This window comes from Pseudophryne corroboree, chromosome 5 (genome assembly GCF_028390025.1).
Source record: "Pseudophryne corroboree isolate aPseCor3 chromosome 5, aPseCor3.hap2, whole genome shotgun sequence".
NCBI lineage: Eukaryota > Metazoa > Chordata > Amphibia > Anura > Myobatrachidae > Pseudophryne > Pseudophryne corroboree.
This window is the reverse complement of record NC_086448.1, coordinates 35,779,906-35,798,890: the sequence shown is the minus strand read 5'-3', so window position 1 is coordinate 35,798,890 and position 18,985 is coordinate 35,779,906. Positions and strand designations below refer to the sequence as shown.

The 18,985-nt window shown below is 45.5% G+C and overlaps 1 protein-coding gene across 4 annotated transcripts in view; it reads left to right on the top strand.

The window, feature by feature from the left end:
- LOC134927149 (ubiquitin carboxyl-terminal hydrolase CYLD-like) overlaps positions 1 to 15,581 on the top strand; it is a 38,659-nt gene extending 23,078 nt beyond the window's left edge. For 3 of the 4 annotated variants that reach the window (XM_063921216.1, XM_063921217.1, XM_063921218.1), the window contains exons 6-16: positions 406 to 602; positions 5,908 to 6,070; positions 6,361 to 6,496; positions 7,587 to 7,697; positions 8,436 to 8,527; positions 11,800 to 11,866; positions 11,996 to 12,128; positions 13,586 to 13,694; positions 13,774 to 13,892; positions 14,339 to 14,552; positions 14,785 to 15,581. In XM_063921216.1, the coding sequence (XP_063777286.1) occupies positions 406 to 602; positions 5,908 to 6,070; positions 6,361 to 6,496; positions 7,587 to 7,697; positions 8,436 to 8,527; positions 11,800 to 11,866; positions 11,996 to 12,128; positions 13,586 to 13,694; positions 13,774 to 13,892; positions 14,339 to 14,552; positions 14,785 to 14,969 (1,526 nt within the window). In that variant the 3' untranslated portion in view covers positions 14,970 to 15,581. The remainder of the gene's footprint in view (positions 1 to 405; positions 603 to 5,907; positions 6,071 to 6,360; positions 6,497 to 7,586; positions 7,698 to 8,435; positions 8,528 to 11,799; positions 11,867 to 11,995; positions 12,129 to 13,585; positions 13,695 to 13,773; positions 13,893 to 14,338; positions 14,553 to 14,784) is intronic. The other variant, XM_063921219.1, reaches the window with a different exon arrangement.
- Positions 15,582 to 18,985: the final 3,404 nt, after the last annotated feature.

Sequence of the window (18,985 nt, the reverse complement as noted above, 5' to 3'; positions counted from 1 at the left end):
CGCGTTTAGTGTGAGCTCAGCAGATGCCGGTTACTCGGAGCCCGGGTGAAGTGATTGGGGCTGTCACAGAGAACACATTGAGTGATGGAAGCACACGGAGAGCGAGGGAGCTCCAGCTTTGGCTTCCATAGTACACATTTTCCAATATATATCTATAATTGATTGTCATCAGAGTGTGCGAAGATATGTCATGTGTCATTCCCTTGTGCATGCATACTGTATAGAGCAAGAGCGAGTACTCAGTATAACCCCCTCCTTATTACAGACATCTGCTGCTAACATATCACTTCAAAAGCCGTATGCAGTAGCATTACACTTGTTTGTCTATCTATCTATCTATCTATCTATCTATCTATCTATCTATCTATCTATCTATCTATCTATCTAATCTCTGTGTTTTCTTAGAAGATAATCCAAGCTCTGCCAGTGAATTGAAGATCCCCAGTAATGGGGAGAAGGTGAAAGAAAATATTAGAGACAGATACTTGGATGTAAACTCTCTGGTACAGATCCAGTACAAGGAGGAAGAACTGGCGTTTGGGATCATTAGATGGTTGGGATACCTGCCCCAAAAGGAGGACGCAATGGCTGGAGTGGAGCTGGTAAATTCCGTTGCTACTCTGTGAAATTTTATTATTTACTAACGCGCACCTTAGTTTCTGAAAACTGCGGGCGCTTTTCCACCCATTCACTAATGCAGCATCCACTCATCCACTATTGCATCATCCACTAATGCAGCAAAATACACTCATCCCCTAATGCATCATCCACTATTGCATCATCCACTAATGCAGCAAAATACACTCATCCCCTAATGCATCATCCACTATTGCATCATCCACTAATGCAGCAAAATACACTCATCCCCTAATGCATCATCCACTAATACATCATCCCCTAATGCAGCAGCCACTCATCCACTAATGCTGCATCCACTAATGCAGCAAGCATACACTCATCCCCTAATGCATCATCCACTAATGCAGCAGCCACTCGTCCACTAATGCAACATCCACTAATGCAGCAAGCATACACTCATCCCCTAATGCAGCATCCACTCATCCACTAATGCATCATCCACTAATGCAGCAGCCACTCATCCACTAATGCAGCATCCACTAATGCATCAGCAACTCACCCACTAATGCAACATCCACTCATCCACTAATGCATCATCCACTAATGCAGCAGCCACTCATCCACTAATGCTGCATCCACTAATGCAACATCCACTCCTCCCCTAATGCATCATCCCCTAATGCATCATACACTATTGCATTATCCACTATTGCAACATCCACCAATGCATCATCCCCTAATGCAGCATCCCCTAATCAATCATCCACTCATCCACTAATGCAACATCCCCTAATGCATCATCCACTTATGCATCATCCACTTATGCATCATCCACTCATCCACTAATGCATCATCCACTCATCCATTATACAACATCCACTAATGCAACATCCCCTAATGCATCACCAACTTATGCATCATCCACTAATGCATCATCCACTCATCCACTAATGTGACATCCCCTAATGCATCATCCACTCATCTACTAATACATCATCCACTAATGCATTATCCACTAATGTATCATCCACTAATCCATCATCCCCTATTGCATCATCCACTTATGCATCATCCACTTATGCAACATCCCTTAATGAATCATCCCTTAATGAATCATCCATTAATGCATCATCCACTAATGCATCATCCACTAATGAATCATCCGCTTATCCACTAATGTGACATCCCCTAATGCATCATCCACTCACCCACTAAATGCACCATTCACTCATCCACTAATGCATCATCCACTCACCCACTAATGCACCATCCACTAATGCACCATCCACTCACCCACTAATGCATCATCCACTCACCCACTAATGCATCATCCACTCATCCACTAATGCATCATCCACTCATCTCCTAATGCATCATCCACTAATGCAACATCTCCTAATGCATCATCCACTCATCCACTTATGCAACATCCACTTATGCATTATCCCTTAATGCATCATCCCTTAATGCATCATCCACTAGTGCATCATCCCCTAATGCATCATCCACTAATGTGACTAATGCATCATCTACTCATACACTAATGTAGCATCCCCTCATCCACTAATGTGACATCCCCTAATGTATCATCCACTCATCTCCTAATGCATCATCCAATCATCCACTAATGCATCATCCACTTATGCAACATCCACTAATGCATCATCCCTTAATGAATCAGCCACTATTTCATCATCCCATAACGCATCATCCACCAATGCATCATCCACCAATGCATCATCCACTAATGCATCATCCCCTAACGCATCATCCACTTATGCATCATCCACTAATGCATTATCCACTAATGTATCATCCCTTAATGAATCATCCACTATTTCATCATCCACTATTTCATCTTCCCCTAACGCACAATCCACTAATGCATCATCCACTCATCCACTAATGCATCATCCACTCATGCATCATCCACTAATGCAGCAGCCACTCATCCACTAATGCTGCATCCACTAATGCAACATCCAGTCATCCCCTAATGCATTATCCCCCTAATGCAGTAGCCACTCATCCCCTAATGCATCATCCCATAATGCATCATACCCTATTGCATTATCCACTATTGCAACATCCACCAATGCATCATCCCCTAATGCAGCATCCCCTAATCAATCATCCACTAATGCAACATCCCCTAATGCATCATCCACTTATGCATCATCCACTCGTCCACTAATGCATCATCCACTAATGCATCATCCCTTAATGAATCATCCACTATTTCATCAACCCCTAACACATCATCCACTAATGCATCATCCACTCATCCACTAATGTGACATCCCCTAATGCATCATCCACTCATCTACTAATACATCATCCACTAATGCATTATCCACTAATATATCATCCACTAGTCCTTCATCCCCTATTGCATCATCCACTTATGCATCATCCACTTATGCAACATCCACTAATTCATCATCCCTTAATGAATCATCCATTAATGCATCATCACCTAACGCATCATCCACTAATTCAGCATCCACTAATGAATCATCCGCTCATCCACTAATGTGACATCCCCTAATGCATCATCCACTCACCCACTAAATGCACCATCCACTTATCCACTAATGCATCATCCACTCACCCACTAATGCACCATCCACTCATGCATCATCCACTAATGCACCATCCAGTCACCCACTAATGCATCATCCACTAATGTATCATCCACTAATCCATCATCCCCTATTGCATCATCCACTCATCTCCTAATGCATCATCCACTTATCCACTTATGCAACATCCACTTATGCAACATCCACTTATGCATTATCCACTAATGCATCATCCCTTAATGCATCATCCACTAATGCAACATCCACTAGTGCATCATCCCCTAATGCATCATCCACTAATGTGACTAATGCATCATCTACTCATCCACTAATGTAGCATCCCCTCATCCACTAATGCATCATCCACTCATCCACTAATGCATCATCCACTCATCTCCTAATGTATCATCCACTAATGCATCATCCACTAATGCATCATCCACTAATGTGACTAATGCATCATCTACTCATCCACTAAGGTAGCATCCCCTCATCCACTAATGTGACATCCCCTAATGTATCATCCACTCATCTCCTAATGCATCATCCACTAATGCATCATCCACTCATCTCCTAATGCATCATCCACTCATCTCCTAATGCATCATCCACTCATCCACTAATGCATCATCCCCTAACGCACAATCCACTAATGCATCATCCACTAATGCATCATCCACTCATGCATCATCCACTAATGCAGCAGCCACTCATCCACCAATGCTGCATCCACTAATGCAACATCCAGTTATCCCCTAATGCATCATCCCCCTAATGCAGTAGCCACTCATCCCCTAATGCATCATAAACTATTGCATTATCCACTATTGCAACATCCACCAATGCATCATCCCCTAATGCAGCATCCCCTAATCCATCATCCACTAATGCATCATCCACTTATGCATCATCCACTCATCCACTTATGCATCATCCACTAATGCATCATCCACTCATCCATTATACAACATCCACTAATGCAACATCCCCTAATGCATCATCCACTCGTCCACTAATGCATCATCCACTAATGCATCATCCCTTAATGAATCATCCACTATTTCATCAACCCCTAACACATCATCCACTAATGCATCATTCACTCATCCACTAATGCATCATTCCCTAACGCATCATCCACTAATGCATCATCCACTAATGTGACATCCCCTAATGCATCATCCACTCATCTACTAATACATCATCCACTAATGCATTATCCACTAATGTATCATCCACTAATCCATCATCCCCTATTGCATCATCCACTCATCCACTTATGCAACATCCACTAATTCATCATCCCTTAATGAATCATCCATTAATGCATCATCACCTAACGCATCATCCACCAATGCATCAGCCACTAATGCATCATCCACTAATTCAGCATCCACTAATGAATCATCCGCTCATCCACTAATGTGACATCCCCTAATGCATCACCCACTCACCCACTAAATGCACCATCCACTTATCTACTAATGCATCACCCACTCACCCACTAATGCACCATCCACTCATGCATCATCCACTAATGCACCATCCAGTCACCCACTAATGCATCATCCACTCACCCACTAAATGCACCATCCACTTATCCACTAGTGCATCACCCACTCACCCACTAATGCACCATCCAGTCACCCACTAATGCATCATCCACTCACCCACTAATGCATCATCCACTCACCCACTAATGCATCATCCACTCACCCACTAATGCACCATCCACTAATGCATCATCCACTCATCTCCTAATGCATCATCCACTAATGCATCATCCACTCATCCACTTATGCAACATCCACTTATGCATTATCCCCTAATGCATCATCCACTAATGTGACTAATGCATCATCTACTCATCCACTAATGTATCATCCCCTCATCCACTAATGTGACATCCCCTAATGTATCATCCACTTATCTCCTAATGCATCATCCACTAATGCATCATCTCCTAATGCATCATCCACTCATCTCCTAATGCATCATCCACTCATCTCCTAATGCATCATCCACTCATCTCCTAATGCATCATCCACTCATCCACTAATGCATCATCCACTAATGCATCATCCACTAATGCATCATCCACTAATGTATCATCCCCTCATCTCCTAATGCATCATCCACTCATCTCCTAATGCATCATCTACTCATCCACTAATGTATCATCCCCTCATCTCCTAATGCATCATCCACTCATCCACTAATGCATCATCCACTCATCCACTAATGCATCATCCACTCATCTCCTAATGCATCATCTACTCATCCTCTAATGTATCATCCACTCATCCTCTAATGCATCATCCACTCATCCTCTAATGCATCATCCACTCATCCTCTAATGCTTCATCTACTCATCTCCTAATGCTTCATCTACTCATCTCCTAATGCATCATCCACTCATCCACTAATGTAGCTGCCACTGAGAGCTTGCATTGTCTTCCAGCAGCATAAACTGTCCGTAGAACGTGTTTGTCAGACATTTAGTATAAAAATGTTTTTCATGTATTTATCGCTTTCACCTGTGGCACCCTCTCACCCACCCCCATCTGGAATCGGGTGTGTATCAGTTGGATTGAAGCCATCAGTATGTGTGTATGTGGGATAATAGTGCAGTAATAATGAGAGCAGAGAATAATCAGACCTGCCTTCACTGATCCGTACATTGTGTGGGCTACATCCTGTAAATTGCGCAGTAGTTGGTCCCTGATGCCTGTTCCCGTCCATACAGGAGGAAGATAAAGGTTGCACCGACGGCATGTGGTGTGGTCACCGGTATTTTTTCTGCCCGGCGAAACGGGGAATCTTTCTGAAACTGAAAGCTTGCCAGCCGGATACTCGCTTCTTGTCCAACAGAGACGGTCAGCCAAAGAGCCTGGAGGTCACAGAGCACGGTGAGTCCTCCGTGGCTAGCCTAGAGAAAGCCAGCTACTAATGGGGTGTAATTACTATATGCAATGTCTGTAAAATGAGTCACACTTTTCTTAACACAAAAGTTTTGCATGGTAGGGATTGAGTTGCTAAAAACCAGGGAGATGGAGCCTAGACCATTATTTCCGTCTAAAAGCCCATTCTGCAAACCTTTATATAGTGACCTAGAAATTCTCATATCAGGGGCGGCATACAAGGAGTGTGAAGCGGGCTGGTTTCCCAGGTAATCAAACACATTTGCTGCTTCTTGCAGGAACGGATGATAGTCAGCGGGTTCTGGGGAAGGTCCCCCCTCTGCAGGAACAAGCAGCAGTGGAGGTTTTAGAAGGAGATATGAGGGGGATTCAAGGACATTGCAACTCCTGCTACATGGATGCTGCGCTTTTCAGGTACCTCAGGGGCGGTCCTTGCTGTGTGACATGCTGTGCGTGGGCGGAGCAGCACTGCATGATGCTGTTGTATAGTTACATACCACTTGCAGTCATCTCAATTTCTCTGGAATAATTATCCAGATTTATCAACCTTGGGGAGTGGCAAATTGCACGGTGATAAAGTAACAACCAACCAGCTCCTAACTGCCATGTTACAGGATGCGTTTTAAAAATGACAGTTATGAGCTGATTGGTTGGTACTTTATCACCTCCACAAGGCTTGATAAATCTGGGCCTAAATCTGCTGTATACTATGTTAATAACAGAATTACAGTGGTAGTTCCGATGTTTTTATCATTGGTTATAAAACATTGTTTAGTCCTAAATATTGGATCCAGTAATCTAGCTACTTCACAACACTCCAAGCAAAGGACTGAACACCAGGGGAGCAATGTAACAGCCTGTGGCTTGCAGACATCACTGAGACCCAGGCGGTGCTGCCCAATCTTTCAAAGTGGCAACAATTAAAAAGGCAAAACCAGGTTGGTTATGATTTATGAAGTGAAGACCACTTTAAAACATTGTGGGAGCTCACTGATGACTGCAAGACGCATTTCCTCCAAAACCTTCTATGACATATTCACACATTTGTGAGCTTGTGATTTATGTGCACCTTGTCATTCAGTTAAATCCATATGTATTTAAAAAACACGTTCCGTAGCATGCCATCCATGGAACTGAAACTCACAACCTCATACACCGCCGTCAGACCTCAAACACATGGAGCTGTTTGCTCCTGCATAGGAAGCCTGGTAATTCTAACGATATGACGCTACTTATAATTGTCAGTTTGAACCATTACAGCAATTGGTCCGTCAGGGCGGTTCTCTGGGTACCCAGAAACCCCCCATATGTGTGCCACTGCTATTTGACATCAACCTATAATAAAATAAGATAAGTGATGCTTAAAGGTTTTGAACTGGGGGTGTTGGCTGCAGACCTGATCTGGGACATGCCTAAGAGCCGCAGGCCTCCAGATGTGCCCCCGTTATGTATCAGTGCAGCCAGTGCTCTGTATTAATCACTGCTTTGTGTCTTCTGCTTGTAGTCTCTTCTCCTGCAGCTCCATTCTAGACTCTCTTCTCTTCAAGCCATCGTATTTCCCAAATGGACAAATCCAGCAGACCCTGCGGGAGGAGATTGTGAACCCCTTGCGCAAGTGAGGCCTCCCCCTGTCTGCCGTAATTGTAGATTGCAGGACGGTAGGATAAAAGTCACAGTCAGGACCAGCATGCATTAGTGACAGTAGTAATTCCAGGTGTCCAGGCTCTTGTCGTTACATAACAATCCTCTGAGTTCTTCTATATGTTAAATGTGACGGTGAATAGTCTCTTATTTCCTGACACCTTAAACCTGAAACTGGCGTTTGATTGTCAGCTACCGGACAGCGACTTGCGGCTTTGTGCCTGTGATACCAGCAGTGACCGGTCCGCCTTGTTTTCGTCAACTATTTGGCATTTATCAGGCGCTGTTAGGGATATATTTATATATTTTTTGCCCCACCGAAAAGTGACGCGGTTAAAGGTCAGACACTTGGAAAACGTCCTTTTATCATAAATCGTATTTGCATTCTGATGAAACGAAGTTCTGTAGAGTAAGGCTGGCTAAATAATTACTGTGGTTTATACTCTGATGCTGTATTATATAGTACGTAACATGCAGAATGTGGAGCTCATTACTTCAGCATTAACGCGCCATGGGGATATTTATTAAAGAACATTTGCAGGCTATCCCCTGAGCTAATGCAGCAGATATCAGAGACCCTCCTCCACTTCCCACCACACAGCAGCCCCCATGTAACGTCTACCTGCCTGCCCATGCTTACCGGTGGTGTCTATGTATTATATATGTATAACGTTACATCTCGGTAAGAATGACGCACCGCTGTCACCCACAGGAAAGGCTTCGTGTCCGCGGACAGCGTGATGAACCTCCGACATCAGCTGATGCAGGAAAGCCAGTGCCCCAGCTTCACTACTTCCGAGAAAGGTATTTATGTCTGACTGAGCCGGCCAGGGGAGACTCCCGAAGGGATTGTGATCAGTCACTAGTTGTAGAGAGAAATAGTGTCGTTTAGTTTTCTAGACTTTGGCACTAGTCATATCTGCTGTCCAGTGCTGATCACGGCTGCACCAGGATCCGCAGCCCCCTGAGGCCACAATGGTACAGCAATGTTATTAGGCAACCTAGACTACTGGCTTAGAGATATGTGTATATATACTGTAGATATTATATTTATATGGATACTTTACTGGGGTCCTTTAATGGGGTGTAGCTGATAGTACAGGTTGATTCAAAAGTTGCAGTACACCCTTTTGTTTCAAAAACTGTGCAGGGAATGGGAAAACTGAATACTCCAGTAAGGTATGGGTGAGATGGGCTATCTTTTAGGGTATGTACCAAACATGGGCGCCATGTTGAAATCGTCCATCTTGAATTTAAGTCAGTTTTTTAAATGGAAAGGGGGTCATGTAACATGTACAACATCAGAATTTGCTGAAAAGTTTATTGCTGCAAACAGATTTCAAGCAGCGATTATGGTTCAAAAGTTACAACACTTTTTTTGGCTCAACTGTTCTCCATAAAGGACAGTCATTTAATGTGTGGGCGTTGTGCTGCATTGTGGGCTCTTCACAAAGGATGCCAAAACCATCGTTGAGGTTGTCTCGTCAGTAGCACTTTTTGGATGACCACCTCGTGACTTGTCAGCCACAGTCCCAGTTTCTCGGAATTTGGAAATTAGGCACCTGACCGTGTTATGTGAAATTGTAGGTCTTTCTGGGTGCCGGTTGTTAAAATCTGCAGCTATGACACGGAAACTTAATTGTCCAGACATCAAAATGACCTCAATTCACTCCTCTTTTGTCAAAGCCATCTTCAGTTACCTGCAACAATAAAAGTGTTGTACCTTTTGAAGCATAAACGCTATTTCAAATAATTTTTTCAGCTAATTCTGATGTTGTTTGACATGTTGCACGACCCCCTTTCCATTTGAAAACACTGACTTAGATTCAAGATGGCGCCCATGTTTTGTACATACCCTAAAAGATAACCCACCTCACCCATGCCTTACTGGAGTATTCAGTTTTCCCATTTCCTGCAAAGTTTTTGAAACAAAAAGGGTGTACTGCGACTTTTGAATCACCCTGTATAAATAGTTCCAGGAGTAGAATAACTGGGAAGTATATAATGTGGGGGATTGTACCTATTTTCCTTATATAATTCCCATAGAAAATAAAGCTACTGTATATAATATAACTGACTACGTACCATATATAATCTTTAGTATGTCTGTAACAGAGAAACCATATAAAACTCCCTTGTTTGGGCCCTGACAGCCCAGGAAGCCATTCCCGCTACAGCCACAGCATCCCAAGAACCCAAAACAATGATTTAGTCGTTAAGGTGCAAACTTGCTCCTATATAATAAAAGGCTAACGCTTCTCCTCATCTCTTTGGGGGGAATTCAAGTGCTTTGCGCACCGGCAGCTAGTAGATGGTGGCCGACGGAGCAATTCAAGTGGTGCTTCGTTCAGGAGCGCACAGCCGTTGGCGCTGACGTTACTGTTATGTTGTTATACTTCTGTATTCCCCCTATAGATTCCAGCTCTGCATCAGCTGTCCCTCAGCAGGTCACAGCAACTGATTAATCAGGGATATAATGTCTGCAACATTGAGCAATGGTATAATGTAGGGTTACTGCAGTCTGGGGGCCGGGCGGATGCATTGTCAGCGATCTGGTCACTCCCAGGCAAAGAGAAGACTTTTATCTCCTGTATGTGGGGAGTGTGATCTATTCTGGATATGGGAGACCCAATCTGTATAGCATCGAGCCGTCGTCATGGAAATTTCAGTGCAATGATAGATCGTTCCTGCGGATGCCCTTATTTATGGGCTGAAGACTTAATTCACCTCTAAACCCCAATCTGTCAAAAAAAAATTAAAAAAAATCTTCCGACTCCATTCCAAACAACTGAAGTTCCTCCCACATGTTCAGCACTGTATCATAACTGGTCTGCAGGAAGTTGAGCTGCTGTGACCTCACTGGCCCCACCTCTGTGTATGAGTCCACCAATCCGCACTGTGCATTCCTACACCGTTAGTCTGACTACCGATCAGTCGCTCAGTGTCTGCTCTGCCGGGGAAGCCCTAACTGCAGAGGAGTGAGAGCAGGACGTGATGGGTATAGTCACTCATGAATAACACTTGCTGGCTGAAGTGTTATGGACGACTGTATTACGCTGCTTTTATTATAATCCATCTCTGTATTACACCGCCTTCCATTTATATGTATGTGTCCTGCTGTACTCTCTTTAGAGGAGCATTGTTCTAGAGCAGTGGTCAGGAAACAGGGGTAAATTACCCCAAATGGGGTAAAAATGTAATTCCTGGGGGTAATGGACGGTCGCGCTGCTGAGACACAGCCCTGTCCAGCACCGGCCGGCTCACGATGTGACGTGCTGACGTCACACCGCGCTCCCTCCTGGCCGCCCTGTGCTGTGTTCCTGACCGCGGTGTGACATGCTGACGTCACAACGTGCTCCCTCACCCCGCCCGTCCTGCGCTGTGCTCCTGGCCGCCCTGTGCTGTGTTCCTGGCCGTGGTGTGACGTGCTGACATCACACCGCGCTCCCTCACGCCCGCCCGTCCTGCGCTGTCCTGTCCTCCCGCCCGCGGCCCGCCAACCCATACACAGAACTTGAAGTGTTCTGTGGCTGACCGCTGACGGCGTTCTGCAGGATCAGACAGTGGCCCACATAACAGTGGGAAATATCCACTGACATTACTGAGGTGAGGATGTGACCATCTGTCTCCTAAAAGTCGTGTCCCCCCCTTCCCCCCTCATCCATCTTTCTTACATTCATTCTGGTGTTTTGGGGAGAAAGTGTTAATTAACCCATTCATTGCCAAAGAATAATTGGCGGGAAAAATAATAATAATAGTAATAAGTGTGTGTATATATATATATATGCATATATATATATATATATATATATATATATATGTATATATATGTATATATATATGTGTGTATATATATATATATATATATATATATATATATATACACACACAGTATCTCAGAAATGCCATATAAACAGTGATAGCCAGTATATATGCACAATAATATATGATTTCCTTCCTTTCAAATCAAGGGGGTCACGTCGGCGTATCTAAATATATTTTGTATATTTTGGGGTAAAAGGTAAAAAAGTTCCCTGACCCCTGTTCTAGAGCTTCCATGCTTCCCTCCCTCTCAGATCCTGAAGAGTTCCTGAATGTGATCATGCACCGTATCCTGGGAGCGGATCCTCTCCTGAAGCTGCAGTAAGTTCCTCAGTGACCCTGCAGAGCGGGCGTTAGAATAATCCCGTATCGGGGTCCCTGCTGACCATCGCTTTGTTGCCCTGTTTCCGTGGATTGAGCTTTGTCGCTGTGATTGATTGCTCCTTGCAGGTCGCAGGGCCGGGGGGTGCAGGAGTGTTACTGCTACCAGATCTTTATAGAGAAGAAGCAGGAGATGACCGTGCCCAACGTCCAGCAGCTCCTGGAGCAGTCCTTCCATCACTCTAACCTGAAGCTTACTGAGGTGATGGGGACGGGGTACCTGTGTAATGATGGCGCCCGGTCTCTTAGTGTGGAGGGGTTTGTGCGCCATCTGCTTTTCAGCAAGTGATTAATACCGTGTTCCTGGTCAGCACCTTTCCCTCAGTGTTCATTACCCCGCCCACATTCGCTGCCAGTTGTCCAATCAGTGTGCAGCATGTGGGCTCCTCACACCCAATCAGTATTAGCGGGATCTGATTGTTTTTAGGGAAAACAAGGAATTATAATCCCAACCGCCGCAACTTCTAATTCCTCACCGGGGCAGGAGTAGAGGCGTCCAAATGTGCGTCACGGTGCTCATAAATCCAGCTCATTTAAATGTGTCTCATTTGGGGAATTTTGCAGTAAAAAAATTTTATATAACTTTTAGTAAAGCTTAACAGTTTTTAACTTAAATTACTATATTGTGTAACATTTGTAAATTTTCTTTATATTACCTCACACTACAAACTGGGACACAATAGTGCTCCAACACAGTAATGATCCAATGCAGTAGTGCTCCGGTAGTGTAGTGCTCCGGCAGAGTAGTGTTCCAATACAGTGTGCTCCAACACAGTAGTGCTCTGGCAGAGTAGTGTTCTGGAAGTGTAGTGTTCCACCACAGTAGTACTCCGGCAGAGTAGTGTTCTGGCAGTGTAGTGTTCCAACACAGTAGTGCCCCAGCAGAGTAGTGTTGCAAAACAGTAGTGCTCCAACACAGTAGTGCTCTGACAGAGTAGTGCTTCGGCAGTTTAATGTTCCAACACAGTAGTGCTCCGGCAGTGAAATGCTCCAACACATTTGTGGTCTGACAGAGTAGTGCTTCGGCAGTGTAATGTTACACCACAGTAGTACTCCGCAGAGTAGTGTTCTGGAAGTGTAGTGTTCCACCACAGTAGTACTCCGGCAGAGTAGTGTCCTGGCACTGTACATAGTGTTCCAAAACAGTAGTGCTCTAGCAAAGTAGTGTTCTGGCAGTGTAGTGTTCCAACACAGTAGTGCCCCAGCAGAGTAGTGTTGCAAAACAGTAGTGCTCCAACACATTGGTGCTCTGACAGAGTAGTGCTTCGGCAGTGTAATGTTCCAGCACAGTAGTGCTCCGGAAGTGAAGTGCTCCAACACATTTGGCATAGTAGTGCTTTCAGAGTAGTGCTCCAACACAGTAATGGTTTCATACATTAACATTTGTGGGTCAGATAAAAAAAAAAAAACTATAACACTGTAGTAATACATTGTATCATTTATTTTAGCATTTCTGATTTTAATTGTGTACCCAATCCTAGAATTGTTGCAATGAGCTGGGAAACAGGGACGTGGCCTGCACTGTAGCAGCCGGTTTATATGTTTAACACCTTACAGCGTCACTGCAGGATAAGAGGTTGCCCAGAACTCCTTACATAGAGGGTCATCTGTGACGTTATATTATTATTATATGTCTAATCTCTCCCTTCCCGCTACCAGGTTCCATCCTGCTTTATCATCCAGATGCCGCGATTCGGGAAGGAGTACAAGATGTTCAGTAAAATAGTCCCGTCTCTACAGCTGGACATCACAGATCTGCTGCTCAACAGTGAGTGCCACACCAGACACGCTGAAGGCTTATACCCACCATCTGCGCACGTGTGTCATGTATGTGTTCTCCTTGGCAGGTCCCAGGGAGTGCGTGGTGTGTGGACATTTGGCCACTCAAGAATGTGCCGAATGCTTCAAGGATGTCATCCTCTCCGACCACGGCCTGAAGCAGTACTGCTCGGTGTGCTGTATACAGGTATTGCGCACTCACACTCCTCTCCCAAAGCCAGTGTTTGTGTACTGTATTATCCCGGCACTGGGGGGTGTATGCCATGGCCAGTACATAGCAGATACCAGCATTGGCCGCCCATGACATGATTTGCATTAGAGTACCCAGGTCACCTATCTGCAGTGCAGTCGGCCATGTTGTTGTGGCCCAGTCTGTAACAGGACTATGAGGTGATGGCAGGAATACAAGGTGTAGTGAGAGGAGTCACTAGACTTATAGCTATAACTGATGTCTGCATCCTTACTGTGTGGGAGGGCGCAGGGCCCGTGCTGCTCATGCTTTGTCATCGGTACATTGTGCACTTTATGTCATTGCGACGGGACATGACTCAGGCCCCTGTGCGGAGAATGTGATGCATTATCTATTATGTATCACGTGCCGTGTCTGATACGATCATATATCTGCCCTCACAGGTTCACACTCATCACAAGAGGAAGGACCACAAGCCTGTCCCTCTAAAGGTCCCTAAGGGCTTCCTGAAAGATCCGGGCCTGAGCAAGATCCCGCGGGAGACCCTGGAGCTGTTTGCCGTGCTGTGCATAGAGACCAGTCACTATGTTTCCTTTGTGAAGTACGGCGCAGGGACAGACAGCTGGATATTCTTTGACAGCATGGCCGACCGATTTGGTGAGGATGAGCGGTGGAAGGTTCGGTCAGCTCAGCACGTGTGACTAAGGGGGAGATGTAGCGAAGCTTGGAGAGAGATAAAGAACCAACCAATCCGCTCCTGTCATTTCTCCCTCACAGCCTGTCACATGACCGTTATGAGCTGAGTGGTTGGTTTTCTCACCAGGCTTTGATAAATCTCCCCCCTTAGCCCCTAAGTCCTCTTACGGTGTCCGGCATTTCATTCTTGCAGGTAGTGAGAACGGGTACAACATCCCCCGGGTCAGCCGTTGCCCAGAAGTGGCCACTTACCTGTCTTCTCCGCTGGAAGAACTCGTCAGCCAGAACCCGCGTGAGATGAAAGGCGTGGCTAAGCGGCTCTTCTGTGACGCCTACATGTACATGTATCAGAGCAAGAGGATGGCCCTCTACAAATGAGAGATATAAACGCTGAGTATCGCATTTAGCAGGATACCTGGCCGCCTTTTCCCATGGTCCTGTGACCTGTATGCTGGACATATATCTGGGATAAACTGTCAGCATCGGACTCCATGTGGAATTATACTGGAAGGAGGTCACCCCTCCATCACTCAGAGGATATCTAATCCCCCATCTTCATGTCCCGGACTGAGCCAAGTGTGACTGTGATGTGAGTACACAATCATACACAGAATGCTTTCATTGCTGGTTGCAGAATGAGGAACGTTGTGTACATTGCACATTCCTACACAGGAGCCTGTATGCCCAGCTGACCACCAGGGGGAGCTTCCCTCCCAGAGGAGGAGACCACCACCAGCTCACAGGTGATAGAGGTCAGCCTAGGTGTTACAGCAGGAGCACAAGGTGCAGAGTGCGGGGTGACTGGCCTTACACCTATACCTGTTATGCAAAGCATTGTTTTATATCTAGTGAATAATATGTACAGTGCTGGACCTGGATCTGCGTACGCCACAAATTGTGGCTGTAACTTTCTTGATTTTTTTTGTGTGTAAAATCTCAGGGTTCTGTAAAGATCTTTATAATGGCGTAAATAAAACAAGATTGTGCGCAGTGTGTCCATTGCATGGAGAACCGGCGAGACGGGCTGCGATGGCTTCATTCTTATGGCTGAGAAAATAGTGCTGAAAGTATTTGTGTACAGTTTACTCCGTGTCAGGTATAATGCCATTAATAGGATATCTGCCCAGGAGAAGTGTGCGTGCAGCTTTGTGCTATTATATAATGCATCCAGCGTCAGCTTTCCCCAGCAGGCAGCTCTATACCCCAGCTCCGCCCTACACAGCCATCGGGGTCACAACCCTGGTCTTACCACTCTGCGATCAGCTGCTCTAGAGTGACAGTTGGTGGTGGATGACAGATAGGCAGTCAAAAGGACTACAGTCAGTAGGTTGGCACCATATGGTCGACGGGTACAAAAGGCCGACATGACATTGGTCAACATGCATATTGTTGACGCTTTTTTTTTTTTTTTTTACAACTTTACAGCTGTCACAAACTATTACCTTTAGTAACCTTGTGGGGAGCGAAGCAAGTCACCATGCCCAAAGCTTGGTGAGAGAAGAGAGCCTGCGAGGGGACGTATTTCTACTAATTTAGGTCATATATGGTTAAAAATACAAAATTACACCCCCAAAAACACTTGTCAACCTTTTTCATGTCGACTTTTTGTACCTGTCGACCTATTGACTGAAAGACCTTTGGACTTTCTATCTGTTACTCCACACCCTGCGACAGCACCGTATCAGCCGCCCGTTCTGACGGGGCGAGCGCTGTGTTTGGGTTCCTTTGTTACTGACATTTGCTCTGGGTGAACACCCTCTCGTGCAGCAGCAGCTCATACAGACCAAGGCATGGTGGGAATTAGTTCTTTATTAAGACCAATTTCGTTCCAGTTCTTCCAGTTTATCTTCCAACAACTTCCCTGTTGAAGAAAACACTGGGACATTCTCCTTGAAAAATACATTATTTGCAGCAAAACAAAATCACTCTATGGGGTATATTTACTAAAGTCTGGGGTTTTAGCAGTCTAGGTGTTGGCCATAGCAACCAAACAGATTCTACTTATTTATCTAGCACCTACTAGAAGATAATAGCTAGAAACTGGTTGCTATGGGCAACATCTCCACTTCTACAAAACCCTCACTTTAGTACATATACCCCTATATCTCTGATAAATGCGTCTGTGCTCCACCCTTCTGTTCCGTCTCGGACAAGGCAGTAAGGCACTCCAGTGTTTACATGAATGACTTGTGGCATCCAGTAGGCCGGGTGATAGAGCAGTAAGGAACTCCCGGGTTAGCGAAGAACCAGTCTGTGTCTTACTGTAAGAATCTCCGCAGTCTATCATGTAGAATATCCCCTCTCACTCCCCGGCACATTGGATAAAGCACCGCCTACGTTAGCGAGAAGGCAGCTACAACTTGTACCCAGTGACCGTGGTATTGTACCGTCTGGACCAATCCCCACGTGGCAATGCTCTGCATCAGTAACGATGGGTACAATAGGCATCAAAGCTCCTCTTTGGTAAAGTCACCCACCTGGATTCACACAGGTTTCCACCGCACCGAATAGGTTAGTGGAGTGACAGGTTATGTCGCTGCCACTGGATGCTTGTCTGTGACACCCCGCTCACACACTCGTCTGTAGTCTCTCGGTCCCTGTCTGCAGTCTGTAGGTGAGCGTAGACAGGCGTCTGTAGTCCCTGATTGCACTGGGCTATGAGTAAGGTCTCTGGACAGCTCTCTGCAGTGGTTCAGTTTCAGTAGACAGTCCTGAGTGAGCAGAGACTCTCAGTTCCTCTTATTTGCAAGTTGTCAGTCTCACTTCTTCTTTTCCATGAGTCTGATTGACAAGAGATTATATAAAGTCAACTTCCAACGGCAAATCATTTTATATAAATATCTCAATTTCCATTGATAGAGCAGAAGACACTGAGCAACAGTGTAACAGCGGGACAGCAGACCGGGCTAACGCATATGACCCCGTGTTACAGCAGGCTGGATTAAAAATGTAACAAGTTACAGCTGGATAAACATACGTATTATTTCATGTTACAGAAGATCACAGTAACACGTTAATCATTCAGTGTTCCATTAAACATTGCAGCAAGCAGACTGACACATCGAACATTAAACGTTACAGCAGGACAGACTGACACATGGAACATTGGCCCTCATTCCAAGTTGATCACTAGCTGAAAATGTTCGCTGCGCAGCGATGATGCAAAAAAACGGCACTTCTGCGCAATGCGCACGCGAGACGTACTTTCACAACGGCCGATGTAGTTTAACACAAGGTCTAGCGAAGCTTTTCAGTCGCACTGCTGGCCGCAGAGTGATTGACAGGAAGTGGGCGTTTCTGGGTGTCAAATGACCGTTTTCAGGGAGTGTTTGAAAAACGCAGGCGTGCTCGGAAAAACGCAGGTGTGGCTGGGCGAACGCAGGGCGTGTTTGTGATGTCAAAACAGGAACTGAATAGTTTGAAGTGATCACAAGCACTGAGTAGGTCTGAAGCTACTCTGAAACTGCACATAATTATTTTGTAGCCGCTCTGCGATCCTTTCGTTCGCACTTCTGCTAAGTTAAAATACACTCCCAGTGGGAGGCGGCATAGCGTTTGCACGGCTGCTAAAAACAGCTAGCGAGCAATCAACTCTGAATGACCCCCATTAAGCGTTACAGCAGGACAGACTAACACGTGGAACATTGGCCCTCATTCTGAGTTGATCGCTCGCTAGCAGTTTTTAGCAGCTGTGCAAACGCATAGTCGCCGCCCACGGGGGAGTGTATTTTCGCTTTGCAGGAGTGCGAACGCCTGTGCAGCCGAACGGCAGCAAACACTTTTTGTGCAGAACAAGAGCAGCCCTGTAGTTACTTGTCATGTGCAATGATTACTGCGACGAATGACATGGTAATGACGTCAGATACCCGCCCAGGAAACGCCCGGCCACGCCTGCGTTTTTCCAATCACTCCCAGAAAACGGTCAGTTGACACCCAGAAACTCCCAATTCCTGTCAATTTCCTTGCGTTCGGCTGTACGATTGGAATCGTCGCTAGAACCAGTGCAAAACCACAAAGGACTTCGTACCCGTACGACGCGCGTGTGCATTGCGGTGCATGCGCAGATTAGCCATTTCTCTATCGTCCTAGTGGATGCTGGGGTTCCTGAAAGGACCATGGGGAATAGCGGCTCCGCAGGAGACAGGGCACAAAAAGTAAAGCTTTTCCAGATCAGGTGGTGTGCACTGGCTCCTCCCCCTATGACCCTCCTCCAGACTCCAGTTAGATTTTTGTGCCCGGCCGAGAAGGGTGCAATCTAGGTGGCTCTCCTAAAGAGCTGCTTAGAAAAAGTTTAGCTAGGTTTTTTATTTTACAGTGATTCCTGCTGGCAACAGGATCACTGCAGCGAGGGACTGAGGGGAGAAGGAGTCAACTCACCTGCGTGCAGGATGGAT